The sequence below is a fragment of the Zalophus californianus genome, chromosome 1, assembly GCF_009762305.2.
Source record: "Zalophus californianus isolate mZalCal1 chromosome 1, mZalCal1.pri.v2, whole genome shotgun sequence".
In the NCBI taxonomy this organism is placed as follows: domain Eukaryota; kingdom Metazoa; phylum Chordata; class Mammalia; order Carnivora; family Otariidae; genus Zalophus; species Zalophus californianus.
This window is the reverse complement of record NC_045595.1, coordinates 130,412,939-130,432,100: the sequence shown is the minus strand read 5'-3', so window position 1 is coordinate 130,432,100 and position 19,162 is coordinate 130,412,939. Positions and strand designations below refer to the sequence as shown.

General features: G+C 39.5%; 1 protein-coding gene across 2 annotated transcripts; it reads left to right on the top strand.

The window, feature by feature from the left end:
• Nucleotides 1–281: 281 nt before the first annotated feature.
• KCNMB3 (potassium calcium-activated channel subfamily M regulatory beta subunit 3) lies at nt 282–18,000 on the top strand. 2 transcript variants are annotated; one of them, XM_027587807.1, is made up of 4 exons: nt 282–577; nt 11,794–11,985; nt 15,788–15,986; nt 16,660–17,009. In XM_027587807.1, the coding sequence occupies exons 1-4, from the start codon at nt 471–473 to the stop codon at nt 16,675–16,677; spliced, it is 516 nt and encodes a 171-aa protein (XP_027443608.1). In that variant the 5' UTR covers nt 282–470; the 3' UTR covers nt 16,678–17,009. The 2 variants fall into 2 exon arrangements, with proteins under 2 accessions (XP_027443608.1, XP_027443609.1); XM_027587808.1 differs by lacking the exons at nt 282–577; nt 16,660–17,009 and adding an exon at nt 17,130–18,000 and having other exon boundaries at nt 11,738–11,985.
• The last annotated feature ends 1,162 nt before the right edge of the window (nt 18,001–19,162 follow it).

The following is a 19,162-nucleotide window of genomic DNA, read 5'->3' as shown; positions in this document are numbered from 1 at the left end:
TAAGAGACAATTTGTGAAAAAGGAAACGTGGTCAGGGTAAAACATTTCCTCTTTTTATAAACCTTGAACTGGGTATGTCCCTCACCAATTACATAGGGTCCCTTGGGCCTCAACTTTCCGCAAGCAGTTGGGTCTCTATGGCAATGCACCGGGCTGCCGAAGCAGAACACAGGTGACAAGGCGCAGGCAGGCGCTGGGCGACCATGGGGAAGTCTGGCTGCGCAAGGCTGTGCAGGGTCTTCTTGAGGTCTAGGCTCGACTGCTCTGCCTTGCCAAGAATCTGCAGAAATCCCGGGCCCGCCTGCCTCGACTTCCCACCTCTCCTGGTAAGCGGGGTCTGCACACCACCCCGTGGCCGCCCTGGAGGCTAGGGTGCTTCTGATGCCTGCCTACACTGGGACTGGTGGCTCCCGGTGGGACCCCACTTCCGTTGATGCATCAGCTTCACCCTTCCTGCTCCCTCAGAGGCGATGACTCGGGTGAAAGGAGTCCATTTTGCCCAGCCCCCTGGTCTCATGCAGCAGTTCAGCATCCCCGTTCAAATTACACTCCAGGGTGGCCGGCAGCGTCAGGGGAGGTAAGTCACCACTAGAATCTCTCTTGCTGAGTAAGTGGCTGAAGGGCGGCCATGACGAGTTGGCGGTTAGGTTTGGTCTTCATCCTCTGAGGGTGCCCACTTGCCATGCCTCCCAGGGGACCCTGGGGGCATCTTCCCCAGAAGTCCTGACATCAGGGGGCTGCAACCTTTCTTGTTGGTTTCCTCCTCCATTTGGCTTGCAAATTCCTGAAGGCCAGGGACCTTTTTTTTTTAACTCACCCGTGGTTCCCTGGCACTAGAACATGGCCCAGAACATGTTTGGTGCTCAGTAAATATCTCTTGGTTGAATGAAGGGTCGAGGACATTACCACCAGCATTTGGTTTCCCTGGTGAAGCATGCTTGGGCCCTGGAATCACAGGCCTGGATTCAAATCTCAGTTCCACCCCTTAACTAGCTATATGACTGTGGGAAAGTCATATAATCTCTGTTTGCCTCAACCCCTTGTCCATAAAGTGGGGGTAGTAATAGTCTCTCCATGCCTTAGCATTCCTTCTATGTACTACTGTCTACACTATTCCATTACCCTCTCTATTTTAACCATTTTTATTAACCATCCACGTCTACTCCTTAAAGAAGTGAGATAGGCTATCTTAAGGACCTTAAGGACCTCCCCAGAGGAATGCAAAACAAGAGGGCTGCGAGCCTTAAACAAAGCTACGGTCCTTCTGTCTGCTTCTGGGTTTGGGCTGGTGTTGTTGTCAGAACTGGACGCTGAAACTGAGAGAAGAGCCATGCCTGAGGGTGTTTGAGGAATAGAATATTAAAAGCTTGCCAGGGGGGCACATTCCTCAGCCAAGTTCGCACACTCTGTTTGGAAATGTGGATGGTTTGTTAGTGGCTCAAGTGGAGTTGGGAGCTGAGTTGTGGCAAGAGTAAAGACCACAGTGGTCATCACAGTACCCACTTCCACCATCTTGTGACGACACGCATGGGTATTTGAGAAACGAAGGAAAGTGAGATAGAGGGGTTTGGGCAGAGGTGAGGGTCAGAGGATGAAAACACAGACAGATCAAGGGGGAGAGAGACGCAAAAACACTTCTCTCCTTGAAAGGCACTAAATGCTTTTATGAAAAGACAATTAAAGCGAATTACTATATGGCAGAAGATCAAATGACGAACAGGCAAGGGAACAAGTTTTAATGCCCTGTTCATAACACAATTAACTAGATATAAGAGCAGTTGTGTTCTCCCCAAAGCAATACAGTCTCCCATTTTCACTGGTGAGATGCACAATTGGATTATTGCCCTTGCCTCTTGCTGAACTCGATGAACCATGCTGACTTTACTCAACCTCGTTTGCTGTTTCAAAAGAAGTTGTTAAACAATTTTGTAATTAAAAAATAGGAGGATAAAAATAATTACCCACCTCTCCTCTGTAACACAAACAAATTACAGGGAAATACGAATTTAACATCCCAGTGCTTAGAAGTTACATGCACGTGTGAAAGGAGTGCCAGACGAATTACCAAGCTTTGATGAACAGCAGTGTCTTTCTAAGGAACATTCCTTGACAAGTTAGAGTGTTGGAGGGAAAGGCTGCTGGTTTTGGCAGGGATCACAGCCAGAGGAGCATGTTCAAGCTTTTGAAATCGAGTTTGCCTGAGGCTAAGCCAGAAGGTGCCTGGAGCAATGTGTGCAAAAGGGCTGGTGGGAAAGTCAGTTCTGTCTGTGGGGAAGCCGCCGAAGGGGGTGGGTACTGCCTAGACTGTGAATAAAACATCTCCAGGTAACACATTGGTTGGAAGTGGAAATACATTTCTGGCAATAAGGAATAAAAATGCTATTCACTCATCTCACTGGTTAGAGAACAAAATTAGATCATTCTGAAACGCTTTGAGGTCCTTGGATGAAAGGTGCTTGTAAATACCACAAAGTTAATTACAGGGATGTTTATGGTCTCAGAAAACTGGAAAAACCCCAATATTCAACAATAAGGAAATAGGTAAGGAATTTATGGCATATCCAATTGATGGAATATTATGCAGCCAATAGAAGGGTCACAAAGAATTGCTCATGATATAAGAAAGGGCTTATTATGTTAAGTGAAAAGAGAAGATTAAAAAAACCCACTATATCCAGAATGATCTCATTCTATTTAAAACAATATAGAAGAGGGGAATAACTCAGTAAGTGAATAGAAATTATCTCTAAGTGGTAGAATTGTGGGTGATTTTTGTTCTCTTCTTTCGACTTTTCCACATCTTTCAAGTTTCATAACATGAGCATATAAAAAGTACATTACTCTCACGAATCCTTTGACATTTCTTGAGGCTTTCCTTATAGCTCGGTTTGTGGTTAGGTCTCATAACTGTTCCTTATATGTTTGAGAAGAATATATATTCTGTAGGGGACAGTATTCTCTATTATCATTTAGATAAAGCCCATTACTTATTTTGCTCAAATCTTTTCCTCACTGATTTATCAGGTTGAGCTATCAATACCTGAGGGAGTATGCAAAAATTTCTCCTTTGTCAGTGGATTTTGTTTATTTCTTCCTATAGTTCTTCAGTGAAGCAATGCTATTAGTTACGTATAAATTAGTGTTGTTAGCTCTTCCAGGTGACTCTTTAATCAATAGCATTACTTTCTTTATTTCTAAGAGGCTTTTTAACTTGAAGTTTCACATCAGCTTGCTTTTCATTAGACTTTGCCTGACAAACTTCAACCTTTCTACATCTGCGTGTCTCACGTGATTTCTCTCAGCATATTGACAATATTCCTGTCTTCTGGTTTCCATTCCTGTTATGGAGAAGTGAGATCTCAGCCGGTCATTCCTTTGAGGTTGATCTATCTTTTTCGGTGGTTGCTTTTAAGATTTTCTGTTGTGGGGTCTGTGCAATATCTCTGTGATGGGTCTAGGTGTGGGTTTCTTTTTATTTTATCCCACTGGGCTTCTGGAATCTGAGGACTGGGTTTTCATCAATTCTGAGATTTTATTATCTTTTTAAAATATTGCCTCTGACTTATTTCTCTTATTTCTGGAATTCTGAATAGACCTTACGTTAGATCTTTCCTATTTATTTTCCATGTTTCTTCACTTCCCTTTGGTATTTTCCATTACAGAAATCCTGTGTCTTATACTCTGGCTATATTGCAGGTCCATCTCTCTGTTTACTAATTATCTTTTTGGATGTTTCTAATCTACTGTTAAATCTGTCCATGGAGTTTTTATTTAAATTATTTTATTTTTCATTTCTAGAAATTATCATTGATTCTTTTAAATATTGGCCTGGTCATATTGCAGTCTTGCTCTTTTTGATATTTCTAATACTTTCTTTATTTCTTTAAACATATCACAGATACACTTTTATATACTGTCCAAATACCTGAAGTTTTTTGTGGATCTGAATCTGTTTTTTCTCACTCAAAGGCCCTTACTGTGTTTTATGACTTTTGAATGAGAACACATACTCCTTGAAACTTTACAGGATTCCTTTGGGGCCTAGATTCAGTAGATTGCCTTCTCATTTTGTTGAAGGTTTCCTTTTCTGTGCAGAAAGCTTTTAGTTTGATGTAGTCATGTTTGTTTATTTTTGCTTTTGTTTTCCTTGCTTTTGGAGTTAGATCCAGAAAAATATCATTAAGACCGATACTAAAGAGCTTTCCACCTTTGGTTTCTTTTAGGAGTCTTATGGTTTCAGGTCTTACATTGAAGTTTTTAATCCATTTTGAGTTAATTTTTTTGTATATGGTGTAAAATGGTCCAGTTTCATTCTTATGCATGTAGCTGTCCTGTTTCCCAACACCGTTTACTGGGGAGACTGTCCTTTCCCCACTGTAGATTCTTGTCTCCTTTGTAATAAATTAATTGACCATATAAGCATGGGTTTATTTTTGGGCCCTCTATTTTGTTCCATTTATTTATGTGTCTGTTTTTATGCTAATAACTTTAGGTTTGCAGTATAGTTTGAAAGCAAGCAGTGTGATAACTCTGGTTTTGTTCTTCTTTCTCAAGATTGTTTTAGTTATTCTGGATCATTTGTGGTTCCACACAAATTTTAGAATTATTTGTCCTATTTCTGTGAAATATGTCATTGGAATTTTGATAGGGGTTGTCCTGAATCTCATTGCTTTCGGTTTTTGTGGACATTTTAACAATACTAATTCTTCTAATCCATGAGCACAAAATATCTTTCCATTTGTTTTTTCTTCAAGTTCTTTAGTCAATTTCTTATAGTTTTCAGAGTACAGGTCTTTCATCTCCTTGGTTAAATTTATTCCTAGGTATATTATTCTTTTTGTTGTGATTGTAAATGGGATTGTTTTCTTGATTTCTCTTTCTGATAGTTTGTTACTAGTGTATATAAACGCAACAAATTTTTGTATATTAATTTTGTATCCTGCAACTTTATTGAATACATTTAATAGATCTAAGAGTTTTTTTGATGGTCTTTAGGGTTTTCTATATATACTGTCATGTCATCTGCAAATAGTGACAGATTTACTTCTTCCTCTCCAATTTGTATGCTTCTTATTTCTCTTTCTTGCCTAGTTGCCGTAGCTAGGACTTCTGATATTATGTTGAGTAGAAGTGGGCATCCTTGTTTTGTTCCTGATCTTAGAGAAAAAGCTTTCAGCTTTTCACCATTGAGTGTGATGTTGGCTGTGGGCTTATTGTATATAGCCTTAATTATGTTGAGGTACTTTCCCTCCATATCTACTTTGTTGAGAGTTTTTATCATAAATGGATTTTAAATTTTGCTGAATGCTTTTTCTGCATCTATTGAGATGATCATATGGTTTTTACCCTACGTTATTTAACGTGCTGTATCATATTGATTGATTTGCAGATGTAAAACCATCCTTGAATCCGTGGAATAAATCCCACTCAATCATGGTGCATCATCCTTTTAGTGTTTTGTTGAATTCAGTTTGCTAATGTTTTGCTGAGAATTTTTGCTTCTATGTTCATCAGGAATATTGGCCTATAATTTTCTTTTTTTGTGCCGTCCTTGTCTGGTTTTGGTATCAGGGTATTGCTGGCCTCCTAAAATGAGTTTGGAAATATTCCCTTCTCTTCAATGTTTTGGAAGAATTTGAGAAGGATAGGTATTAGATCTTTGAATGTGTCGTAGAATTCACCAGTGAAGCCCTCTGGCCCCAGACTTTTGTTTGCTGGGAGGGTTTTGATTGCTGTTTCAGTCTCTTTATTAGTAATTGGTCTATTCAGATATTTTATTTCTTTATGATTCAGTCTTGGAAGATTGTCAGTGTTTAAAAATTAATCCCTTTCTTATAGGTTGTCCAATTTGATGGCCTCTAATTGCTCACAGTAGTCTCTTATGATCCTTTGTATTTCCATAGAAACAATTGTAACTTTTCTTCCATTTCTGATTTCATGTATTGGAGCCTTCTGTCTTTTTTTTTTTTTTTTTTTTTGTAGCTAAAAGTTTGTCAATTTTGTTTATATTTTCAAAGAACTAGCTCTTATTTTCACTTATCTTTTTTATTATCTTTTAAAAAAAGATTTATTTATTTATTTATTTATTTTATTTATTTATTTTTAAAGATTTTATTTACTTATTTGACAGAGAGAGACACAGTGAGAGAGGGGACACAAGCAGAGGGAGTGGGAGAGGGAGAAGAAGGCTTCGCACTGAGCAGGGAGCCCAATGTGGGGCTCGATCCCAGGACCGCAAAATCATGACCTGAGCTGAAGGCAGACGTTTAACGACTGAGCCACCCAAGTGCCCCTATTTAATTTATTTTAGAAAGAGAGAGCGCACGTAGTAGGGGAGGGTCAGAGGCAGAGGGAAAGAAATAATCTACAAGTAGACTCCCTGCTGAGCACAGAGCCCAATGTGGGGCTGGATCCCAGGACCCTGAGATCATGACCCAAGCCAAAACCAAGAATTTGCCGCTCAACTGACTGAGCCACCCAGGTGCCCCTTCTTTATTGTCTTTTTTGTCTCAAGTTTATTTATTTACACTCTGATCTTTATTATTTCCCTCCTTTTACAACTCTGGGCTTTGTCCTTCTTTTTCTATTTCCTTTAGGTATAAAATTAAATCGTTTGTTTCTTGTTTCTTGAGGTAGGCTGTATTTGCTATGAACTTCCATCTTAGAACTGCTTTGGCTGCATCCTGTTGATTTTGGTATGTCTTATTTCTGTTTTCATTTGTCTCTAGGTATTTTTTTATTTTTCCTTTCATTTATTCTATGATCTAGTAGTTATTCAATAACATGTTGTTTTATCTCCAAGTATTTGTAGTTATTTGTTTTCTTCTTTTATTAAATTCTAATTTCATACCATTGTGGTCAGAAAAGATGCTTGATATGATTCCAATCTTCTTGAATTTATTGAGACTTGTTTTGTGGCTTAACATGTGATCTGTCCTAGAGAATGTTCCATGTGCACTTGAGAAGAACGTATATTCTACTGCTTTTGGATGGAATGTTCTATATATGTATCTATTAAGTCCATGTGGTCTAATGTGTGGTGTAAGGCCAGTGTTTTCCTACTGATCTTCTGTCTGGATGATCTAGCCATCGATGTAAGTGGGGTATTAAATTCTTCTTTAAGTTAGGTTAAAGTTAAAGTCTTCTACTATTATATCATTGCTGCCAATTTCCCCTTTTTAGGTCTATTAATATTTGCCTTGTTTTAGTGCTCCTATGTTAGATGCAAATGCATTTATAAATGTTGTATCTTCTTACTGGATTGACCCCTTTATCATTATGTAGTGCTCCTTTCTGTCTTTCATTTCAGTCTTTGTTTTAAAGTTTATTTTGTCTGATATGAGTGTAGCTACAACAGCTTTCTTTTTATTTCCATTTGCATGGAATATCTTTTTCTGCCCCCCACTTTCAGTCTGTGTGTGTCCTTACTTTTGAAGCGAGTCTCTTGTAGGCAGTATATAGGTGTGTCTTGCTTTTTTTTTTTTTTTAACCCATACAGACACTCTGTATTGATTGGAGAATTTAGTATGTTTACACTTAAATTAATTATTGATAAGTGTGTACTTACTGCCATGCTGGTAATTGTTTTCTGGCTGTTTTTGTAGTTCTTCTCTGTTCCTTTCTTCTCTTTTTCTCTTCCTTTGTATTTTGACGATTTCCTTTAGTGTTGTGTTTAGATTCCCTTCTCTCTCTCTTTTTTTTGTGTGTGTGTATTTACTATCAGTTTTTGCTTTGTGGTTACTATGAGGGTCACATATAACATCTTAAATATATAAGTCAATTTTTAAAAATATTTTATTTATTCATTTGACAGACTGAGAGAGATAGAGAGATAGAGAGAGCACAAACAAGGGGAGTGGCAGGCAGGGGGCAAGGGAGAGGAAGGCTCTCTAGAGCCTGATGTGGGGCTCCATCCCAGGACACTGGGATCATGACTGTGACCGATGGTAGAGGCTTAACTGATTGAGCCACCTGGGCACCCCCATAACAGTTGATTTTAAGCTGATAGCAACTTTAATTAAATTTGAACACATTCCAGAACTACTTTTTTACTCCCCTCTCCAGAGCTATTTTAAGTTTTTGATGTCACATTTTACATGTTTTTATTTTATGTATCTCTTAACTAATTATTATAGTGTTAGTTAATTTTACTACTTTGTAAGTGGTTAATTCACTAACTTTACTATATATTTACCTGTTCCAGTGAGATTTTTTTATTTTGTATGTTTTCTTGTTATTAATTTGTGCCATTTCTTTTCAGCTTAAAGAAATCCCTGTAACATTTCTTGTAAGACCAGTTTAGGAGTGATGTACTTCTTTAGCTTTTGCTTATGTGGCAAAGTTTTTATTTCTCCTTCAATTCTGAATGATAACCTTGCTGGGCAATATATTCATGGTTGGAATTTTTTTTTCTTTCAACATTTTGACTCCCTCCGGGCATGCAGTTTCTGCTGAGAAATCTACTGATAGCCTTATGGGGTTTCCCCATGTACATAACAATTTGCTTTTCTCTTGCTGCTTTAAGATTTTCTCTTTACTGTGAACTTTGGACATTTTAATTATAATGTGTCTTGGTGTGGATCTCTTTGGGTTCATCTTATTTGGAACTCTCTGGACTTCCTAGAGCTGGATGTCTGTTTCCTTCCCTAGGGAGGTTTTCAGCTGTTATTTCTTCAAATAACTTTTCTGCCCCATTTTCTCTTTTTTCTCCTTTTGGGACCCCCCTATAATGTGAATGCTACTCTACTTGATGTTGGTCTCTTAAGTTGTCTTCATTTTTAAAAATTCTTTTCTTCTTTTTGCTGCTCTGTCAGGGTGAGTTTTATTGCTTTGTCTTCCAGCTTGCTGATGTGTTCTGTTTCATCCAGTTTGCTGTTGAGCCCCTTAAGTATATTCTTCAGTTCCATTATTATGTTATTCAGTTCTGTGACTTCTGTTTGGTACTTTCTTATAATTTCTCTCTGTTGAAGTTCTCACTGTGTTCACTCATTCTTCTCCTGAATTTTGTGAGCATCTTTATGACCATTACTTTGAATTCTTTATCAGGTAGATTACTCATCTCTTTTTCTGAGGTTTCATCTTATTTTTTTTTTTTGTTTGTTTGTTTGTTTTGTTTTGTTTTTCATTTGGAAGGTGTTTCTTTGTTTCCTCATTTTGCTTGACTCTGTGTTGGATTCTATATTTTGGGCAAAATAGCTCCTTCTCTCAGTCTTGAAGGAATGGCCTTGGGTAGGTGATGAATCTTCTCATTCACTCTTTCGCTAGCTCTTGGTTGTCTCTTTGTGGTTGTCTAAACTGCCCGATTTATTCTTTATGTGTCCCAGCTGTTGAGGGTATGTCAAGACCTGTTAGTGTTCCAAGGGGAGGAATTTCATTTAGCACTTAGCTTAAGGCTGATTGGAAGACCCTCAGACCCTCAGGCAGCAGCTGTAAAAGTATGCAAATATATACAGTCCCTTGGGGGCAATTGGAAAACTAGCTGACCTTTAGACTGGGTGATTTAGAGGTGTCTCCTAGATGAGAGTTGCAAAAATTAGGGCTCCAAACAAGTGTATAAGCTCCTTTCTGGGAGGTCTTATTGAGCTATACCAAGACCAAGAGGGTGTGTAAGGATTGTGTCTCCCTGCTGATGTTCCCTGGGAGTGCCTTTTAGCCTCTAGATGTATGGGAAACCTGAAGCCTGTACTTCAGCCTGAAGCTCCAGGCTAAGTAAATAGGCCTTTTTTACAGGAAGATTGTGTGTTTTAGTCTGCTATCTGTGCATTGTCCTGGGGTGGGGGTGGAGGGTGGCCTGCCAAGAGCTCTTTCTAATTGTTACATTCTTGTGGAACTCAGGAACACCAGTGTCTTGGCCACCAGGGTCAGGTGATCAAAGATTGTCCCCTGTGTGGATGCTGTCCATGCACACTGAAATTATGCCAGTTTTGCATATCAACAATTATACTTGGGTTTATTAAATCAATATATTGCAAGTGCCAGAGAGACCTCATAATAAGTTTCATCATGCATGGATTGCATGAGTATCTTACAACCAACCTCCAGGATGACTTACAATATAAAGCAACTAAAGTCCAGTTTCAGAACATGAAGGAAAAGACAGGGTATTTGGTACTGGAAACCTACAAAATATCCAAATCTTATTTTATGGGTAAAACTCTTTATCATATTTGTTTATGAATTATAAAATGTACTGCCTCAAATTTCATTTAAAAAGTTGTTTTCCCTGCCCATTCTCTGAGGGTGGAAAGACAGAGGGTGAATAAAATATCAAAGGAGATTAAAAATCCTCAAACCACATCCTTGATTCGCAAAGTAATATTAACCCGGGAGTGCTGCCACCCTCTGAGGCTGGTGCTTCCCACTGCAGGCTCCTAGAACATCGAGGATTTCTTGACATTCCCCTCACTGTCTTTGAATTCTGAAGATGTTGTCTGGGAGAAAAGGAGCTAGGGAAAGGAAGGGGAAGGATGTGAGGTAAAGTATAAAATATACTTTTGGAAGAAAACAACTAGCAATTTCCTTTACAAGGTTTTTGCTCGGCTTTAAATTTTAGTAAGCTTTTTATGCAGTTTGATGGTGTCTGAGTTTCTACCATTATAACTGCATTTGTTTGGCTTAAGATTTTGTTAAGACTCTTAAAGTGGAAATACCTCTGGGACTCATATGCCTACTGAGCAAGGAACTGCAAATCAATGACATTGACCACAGGAAGTGGTGGGACTATGGCAAATTGGAGAAGACATGCCAGTCCATAGGGATAGCCTCTGCTTAGCTTGGCCAGCTATTCCTAGGCAGGAGTGTGGACCTTATGATTTTTTTCCCAAAAGTTAGTAATCAGCATTTTTATGAGAAATTTCACAATTTTTAAAGTGTTAGCAACTAATCCCACACTAAAAAAACACACAGAGAAGGCCAACAAAACACATCTGTGGGCTGGATGCTGTCCATGGGTCAGCAGTTAGCAACCTTTGTTTTGGACTTGACTGTTCAGTGGACCCCCACTGTGAAAAAATAACTTATCACATCCTTTGCTGGTACAGAGTAGAAAGAGGGAGAGGAGACATGTAGGGCCACTCACACAGACCTGTGAGGGAACAGAGAGGAGGAGAAGAGGGGCGAGGGGAGAGAAGACAGAAGTGAAACCTTCATTATTCTGAATGGACTGGCATGGGCCACCAGGCCCCACGGTAGATAAGCTGCCTTTCCATAAAAAAGAATAATATAAAAGAACAAGTCAAATCCTACTATTTCCGGATGTTAATTCTGAATCTGAACTTTTTGAGTCATTCTTTACATATGGAACTCATAAAAGATTGTAAAAATTATTTTCAGGGGGGAATGTGCAGTATCCCTGACAGATAAGCAAGTTCATAGCACTTATTTACATAACACAAATGAAAACTACTTACAGGTAATTCTTTTCTAGTCCTTGATTAAACAGATCTCTAAAGACTTCCTCGGGCTCCCTGCTCAGTGGGGAGCCTGCTCCCCCTGCTTGTGCTCTCTCTCTGTCAAATAAATACATAAAATCTTTAAAAAAAATAAAGACTTCCTTACTGTTGCATTATATGTAAAAATATTACGTTAATTATATTTTATGACACATAATTTTAGCTTGTTTAGGTGGGCTTTTAATCAAGCTCTGAACATGGGATTTCATTGTGTTGTTCTGAACCTGATCACAACCCTCAGGTGGACGGCAAATGGAATCATCCCTCCACCCACCATGAGCTGGTAAATGTTCCCATTTCTCTATGAGCTTATTGAAATCTCTTCTTCCTACTTTCTCCAAAGGACAGCCTTTTCTGCCTCGGGGAGGAATAGAAATATAGACCACAATGATGGAGACCTCCCAGATGTGCACAAGAAGCTGCCCTCCAGGGCTGGAGAGGACCGAGCTATGCTGCTAGGGTTTGCAATGATGGGCTTCTCCGTCCTCATGTTCTTCTTGCTTGGGATCACCATCCTAAAGCCTTTCTTGCTCAGGTAAGAAGCAGAGAAAGGAGACCCAGAATTTTCAGTTTGGATCAGACCAAGCACAACGGTAGAGAAGAGGCTAGCTTTGGCTTCTTCAGCCCTCCTGATCATTGTCTAAGGGAAAATAGAATCACCTGTTTGTCTCTCAGTGCTGGCAGGAAGCGGGGTAAGAAAGCAGAAGATATTCCTTGGCCACGCCCCCTCTTCAATCTGAAAAATACTTTCAACAACTAATCCATACATTAGATATGTGTGTAGGTAATAAATTCTTCCTTTAACAAGCAGATATCAGGGGCACCTGGATGGCTCAGTCAGTTGAACGTCTACCTTCGGCTCAGATCATGATCCCAGAGTCCTGGGATCAAGCCCCACATTGGGCTCCCTGCTCAGTGGGGAGTCTGCTTCTCCCTCTCCCTCTGCCTGCCACTCCCCTGCTTGTGCTCACGCTTTCTCTCTCCATCAAATAAATAAATAAAGTCTTTAAAAAACCCGAACAAGCAGATGTCACAGGGAATAGTTAATTTAAGTCTTTTACATGAGCACAATAAAAGTTATTTGAGTTTTTTGAGTTTGACAACATCTAGCACATAGTAGTTGCTCAATAAATATTAGTTTCCTTCCTTTTGTTTTAATTGGTTTCCTTATTAAATACATCTAATAACAATTATCATTTATCAAACATACTATATGCCAAAATATACCATATTTTATCCTATTTAAGTCTATAGCAAACCTATGATGGTAGCATTATCATTTTAATTTTCCTTTTATAAATAAGAAAGCTGAGACTCAGAAAGGCCAAGTAACTTGCCCAAGTTCACCTATCCAGTAAAGAACTTGCCTGTCATTTTGATATAACACTCCTTGCCTCCTAATACTTAAATGAAGTTTGCAGCAATAGGGAAGATGGGAGATTTCATTAGGGCAGGGGAGGAGCTCTTTAATTTTGGAGGATGGCTTACACAACATGGGGTACTTTCAGGGAGGGCAGTCTGGGTAGGGGAAAAGCAAGGGACACTTTCCCTTTGGTTAGCCAAAGAATGATAGAAAGTTGGGAGAATGGGGAGAGGGAGGCCTAGGAGTTCAGTGAAGAACAAGGGTCATAGGATAGGAAATAGGTGGCCTGCTTTTGTTATTTATTGGATTCATCTCTTGCCATTCCTAAGTTACATTATTAGGGCAATAATGTGGAGCTCCATTGCTAGAGCACATAGTACCACTATTAGAAGTGCCCAGGAGATTTTTCCCTCTGCTATTAACACTGGGAGAATATGTTCTTCTTCTGATCAACCAGCTTTTATTCAGTGGACACCAGGAATCTTCTATGTAGTTGTATTTCCTTCATTGCTTTGGCTGCTAGGAAGCTCAGAGCCAAATTTGTGCCCCAGTTCTCATAACTTATGGTCTGCAGGATACATGATTGTACCTCACTCTTGATTTCTAGCTTTCTACTTCCCTTTCCTATTACTCCATTATATATATATATCTATAGATATAGATATAGATATAGATATAGATATAGATATAGATATATATGGGGGAGATCTGTATCTATATCTACCTATCTACCTAGCTACATTACACATACCTATGTAAACTGAATAAAGTGTGTGTGTGCTGGTCCAGGTCAGATTATTTTTAAAATGTGATAATTTGGGAGATGGTTCAAGGATACTTTCCACAACCTGATGCCAAACTGTGGCTTATATTTAAATTTTACTTTTCTAAGCATTTCTGCAAATTGTTTGCTTAAAGTAATTAAGTGGGTGCTTAAGAGTGATGCGTTCTCCACTGTCTCCTGCCTTGTGATCTTGTGGCACCTCACAGACTGGTTTTGCTCCACAGAAGATGACCTGGGTAGCTCGTACCTGTCCCCACTCCCTTAGATTCTCATCTCTCAATCCAATTATGGACTTTGCCTGCTTGTAGATGCAGACACACAGTGTTATTGAAATAACACGCTCATGTTTTCAGCTGTAAATACATCCCTGGTTCTACTTGAGAGGCCTGGCCTGGTTCTTGTGCAGGGAATTCAGAGAGCTTAAGTTCTAACACAGATAAACAGGCAACTCTGAAGAATGATTTTAAGATACTTTGTCTAAATAAGTACAGAATTTAATTTTGTGAAAAAGCAAGCTAGTGTTAAACCTGTGAAAAGAACCTTATTTTCCATATTTGTATTTTCACTTGCCCAAAATTTTGTTCTTCTTAGGCTCCATCCAATGGTTTTTTTTATGCCCTGGCCTTGAGATTATTTTAAATGACACTGTCTCCCAAGTTTATTAAAGAAAATGCTTACTCATGACCAAAGATCTCAATGGGAGTGCCGTGTGAACCTAGTTCCAATGAGCGTTTTCAAACACTGACTTTAGAATTTGCTAATCTCACTTCTTGTGTTTAAGTCGCCAGGAAATAAACACAGGGACCCACCTACATGTGTGAGGGTGCATGAGGAGCTGGTCCTGTACATTCAGTCAAGCATTTCCTCTCACATTCATTTACCCTTAGATTTGTCCTCTAATCATCTCATACATATCTGTCTTTTCAACACCACCACAAAATCTTCATGGGCAGGAATTTTGTCTACCATTTCTCATAGCACCTAGAACATTCCGTGTGTGTAGTACATGTGCAAATTCTCAAAGGAACGTTTTCCAAGTAAAACTTAATTCAATGTAACTTATTGAGCCTCTACTATGTGGGAGGCATGGTGCTTCATGCTTTGAGCAACATAAAGATGAATAGGATGTACCCCCTAACCTCAAGGAACTTACTGATAGCAAAAACATAGTAAAATTTTTTTTTTAAAGATTTTATTTATTTGACAGAGAGAGACACAGCAAGAGAGGGAACACAAGCAGGGCGAGTGGGAGAGGGAGAAGCAGGCTTCCCACTGAGCAGGGAGCCTGATGTGGGGCTCGATGACCTGAGCCGAAGGCCGACGCTTAACAACTGAGCCACCCAGGTGCCCCAAAACATAGTAAACTTTTGAATGAGACATTCCTTCTATGATTTCTATTTGCTCTTTGAAAGTAGAGAGAGTACATGGAATTGTACATTGTTACTAGGCTATATTGACCAAGGGCCACATTGATTGTGGTTGGACCCCTTCCAAAGGCACATTTCCATCAGGACAGGCAAATGGGTACATCTTGAGATGATGAGGCATGAAAGAGGATGAGATTTCTGAGTACGTGGTTATAGTAATATCTGTCAAAGCATGGTTTGCCAAATACCTGCATCTTAAATACGGCTAAATATAGATTCTTGGGCTTCAACTCAGATCAACTGAACCCAAATCTCTAGGAGTGAAGCCATAGAATCCACAAATTCTTCACTCTTAACAAACTTGCTCAGGTGATTCTGAAGTTTGAAAACCATTGATCCAAGGGCTGGTGCGGTGAGAAATATGCCAAGAGGGTCATAATTGAGATGAAACTTAGCAATTTGCTGTTTATCTCCTTTCTCAATGTTCTCCATGTTCCCTAACCCTTATGTACCTGCTGTAATGGTTCTACATTACCTTGAAATAGACAAATGCCTTGGGTTATCACATTAGAAATATAAAACTAGGGGCCCCTGGGTGGCTCAGTTGGTTGAGCATTTGACTCTGGATTTCGGCTCAGATCATGATCTTGGGGTCTTGAGATGGAGCCCTGTATTAGGTTCTGCACTGGGCGTGGAGTCGGCTTGAGATTCTCTCTCCCCCTCTCCCTTTGCCCCTCTCTCTGCTTGCTCTCTCTTAAAAAAAGAGAGAAATATAAAACTAAATTTATAGAGGGTGAAGATATTTTTTTTTTTCCAACTGAAGCACTCAGAGAGAAGAATCAAACTGCACTATCATCCACACTGATATCATGGATGACTGGATGGACTGTGCTTGCACCTGTGGTGTGGACTACCGAGGCCAGGGCAAGTACCCATGTCTTCAGGTGTTTGTGAACCTCACGCATTCAAGTCAGAAAGCTCTCCTACATTATAATGAAGAAGCTGTCCAGATAAACTCCAAGGTAATGTAAAGTTCATGTAATTAATAGCCCTCCTTCCTTGCCAGACTGTCCCCAGCGGAGTGCAGTCCCCGGGACCATCTCTGGGGATAAACCTTCCAGTGAATGCCTCTACGGTGGTCTAATCAGGATAAAGGAAGCTAAAAGCATTCTTGAGGAAAAAATGGGGTATATAGAATGGAAAGGAATTATTCCAATTTCACAAACTGGTGTCTAGAATTTACAGGCTAAGCCAGTGAACAGAGTCATTTGTGGGCAGTCTTACTTTTGGAGGTCCCACTCTCCATCATATCAAAAATGTTAAAATGTACTCACAACCCACCTTAAATCAAGTAAACAATTTTTCTTATCAAAGAAATTTAAAGGATTATAATTTTAATAGGTTACTAAATTGGTTCATATGTTTTTAGTGTGTATTTGTACCTAACTATGAAAGTTAGGTTGTATTAGATTAGTTGACATGCTATACTTTGTTGTCTTTACTTAGGCACTAATCCATCTGATGATTTCTGTTTTCTGTTTTGGATGCAATAATTTTTAAGGTCTCAAACATTTCTGTAGGCCCTAAGCCCAGTGCCATGAGTGCCTAGTGGATATGCTGAAAAACCTCAAGTTTTTTTGAAAAAAAAAAAAAAATCACCAGCTGACAGATCCCTTCACTGGTTCTGCCTTCCAGGAAACAAAACCTATGTAGGACCCCTCTCTGTGGGCCTAGGGCAGAAGCCACAACATACTACCCTTTATGGAAAGATTTTACTATGGGAAATCAAGACAACTGGGCTAGAGGCATTCATAGGTGTTGAAAGCATGGGGTGAGTTCAATAGATATTTGTTGAATGGACAAAGACCGAGTGCCTGTATGTGGAGGGAGCATGGTCCTTATGAAGCTGGTCACTGCCTCTTCTGCAATGTCTGTATTTTAAAGAATTCCTTCCCACATTTCTGCTTAGTGCCTAGAAATGGCCATTTCACTTGGTGCCCTCCTGCCCACCCTTCCCCATGAGCTCTGCAACAGGTTTCATCACCTTCTGAGATTGAAACTCTCCACAGATAGCTTCAGTTTGAAGCTCTTTCAGAATTAAAACTGTTGTTTAAATGCTTGGTTTTGGGGACAGTGTCATCTTTCTTCCTCCTCTATATTCCTAGTGCTTTTACATACCCAAGTACCACCGAGACAGGAATGATTTGCTCAACAGTGCTCTGGACATAAAGGAATTCTTCGATCACAAAAATGGGACCCCCTTTTCATGTTTCTACAGTCCAGAGAGCCAGTCTGAAGATGTCATTCTCATAAAAAAGTACGACCAAATGGTTATCTTCCACTGTCTATTCTGGCCAACTCTGACTCTGGTAGGTGGTGCCCTGATTGTTGGCATGGTGAAATTAACACAGTACCTGTCTCTACTGTGTGACAAATATAGCACTACACACAGAGATGAGGTAGGTGGCAAAGTACCTTATATGGAACAGGATCGATTCAAATTGTGGAGTGTGGGGAGGAGCCAAGAAAGGGGCAGAGAAATCTTATGATGGTGGCCAGATTAATCGAGCATTTTTGGCCTTTGGATGCTTGGCAATTTTTGCACCTGAGGACCTAATGATGCCTGCTTACAGACTAACCATGTAGAGGCAATTCAAATTAAGTATGATGTTTCACATGGGAAACATTTTTAAAAAACCTCATTACGTATTCCATCTATTCTATAAATACACACAAATTTTCCTCTACCCCACATTTCTTTCCATGCGAGCCAAGGCAGCACTTTTGTTCCCTCATGGCAGCATGGGCTCCAGGTAGCTGTGCTTGATCTAATTTCGGCTCTCATGGAACCCGTAGGTGTGGAGTACATGATGAGGGCATCTACCTACTGACCACTGAACAACCAGCCTCGCTGTCGGGAACAGAGTTCACATCAAAATATTTCTCAAAACAATCTTAGTGAAGAGCAAGTCATTCACTGTTGGGAAGAGAATAATCTGGTAATTTCAAAAAAATGTCGGCCTACCATTCTACCTCCCCATTCATGATAAAGGCAGAAAGCCGCTGCCTAGCAAATTCACTAAGTTTAGAGCTATTCATACTTAACCTTGCCATGTACCATGTAATTTTGCTTTCAGCCACATTTTTCTAGTTAATTATGCTTTCCATAAGCTCATTTTATTCTTTGTGCACATTCTGGTGGGAGTGGGAGAGACAGCCAGAAATGTGAAGCAGGGAGAGGCTGTACTGGATGGAATTCAACATTCATGTCAGATGATCCACACTGTAGACAAGTCCCACGTGGATAGTCAGCAAATGTCCGTACTTTAATTAATGACTCAACGTGGTTATTAACTAATGAATGTCACAAGGCTCTCCCAACAAGTGCTTTCCAGAGTAAGCTGAATAGGAGCTGAAAACAGAGTTTGTTCTGAAAACCTATGTGCCTTAAAGTATCTTTAAATTTCACTACAAAGTCATACATCACGGACTAGAAAGAATGAGACTTTTGAAGCAACTTCTATATGCAGATGTAATCAAAACAGAAATTTTGCTTCTAAGTCAATTATGCCTTTTCGCAGTGAATTTCAAGTCAAAAATGACTAAATAGACTGGATAATTAGAGCAATATTAACTTGACAAGTAATGAACAATTTTGGTGCTTTCTCCTCTTTCGAGTGTGGAATGGTAGAAAAAAACATGTGTCTCAAAGGATTTTATGTGAATTCGTAGGCCATAATTACAACTTTTCAGATATGTATCCTTGGGCAATTCAGCTGAACTGAAATGAAGGTTCAAGCCTTTCTCTTCTCATTTAGAAAATGAGGATAATCTCTTCCTTCATGGGGTTAAGGAATAAACAAGGTAGAGTACGTAAAACATCTCGCTCAATTTCTGGCGTCTAGTAAAAGTGCTCAAAAATGTTAGTAGATAAAAAATTGTTTGCTAAGTTTCAATATTCAGCCAGCCTTATCCCTCTTTTGGGTATATACCCAAAGGAAATGGAATCAGTACCTCCAAGAGATAATCTGCACTCCCCAGTTCAGTGGAGCATCATTGACAATAGCCGAGATATGTGTCCATCAACAGATGAATAAATTGTGATCTTACACACACACACACACACACACACACACACACACACAGGTATGTATCTACATACAATGGAATATGATTCAGACTTAAAAAAGGAGATCCT

What these genes read in the sequence shown, in the direction of transcription:
- KCNMB3 (XM_027587808.1), top strand. Translation starts at nt 11,738, where the DNA reads ATGTTCCCATTTCTCTATGAGCTTATTGAAATCTCTTCTTCCTACTTT. An exon ending in CTAAAGCCTTTCTTGCTCAG is followed by an intron (nt 11,986 to 15,787) that starts GTAAGAAGCAGA and finishes TTCCAACTGAAG; the next exon opens with CACTCAGAGAGAAGAATCAA. An exon ending in CTGTCCAGATAAACTCCAAG is followed by an intron (nt 15,987 to 17,129) that starts GTAATGTAAAGT and finishes CTATATTCCTAG; the next exon opens with TGCTTTTACATACCCAAGTA.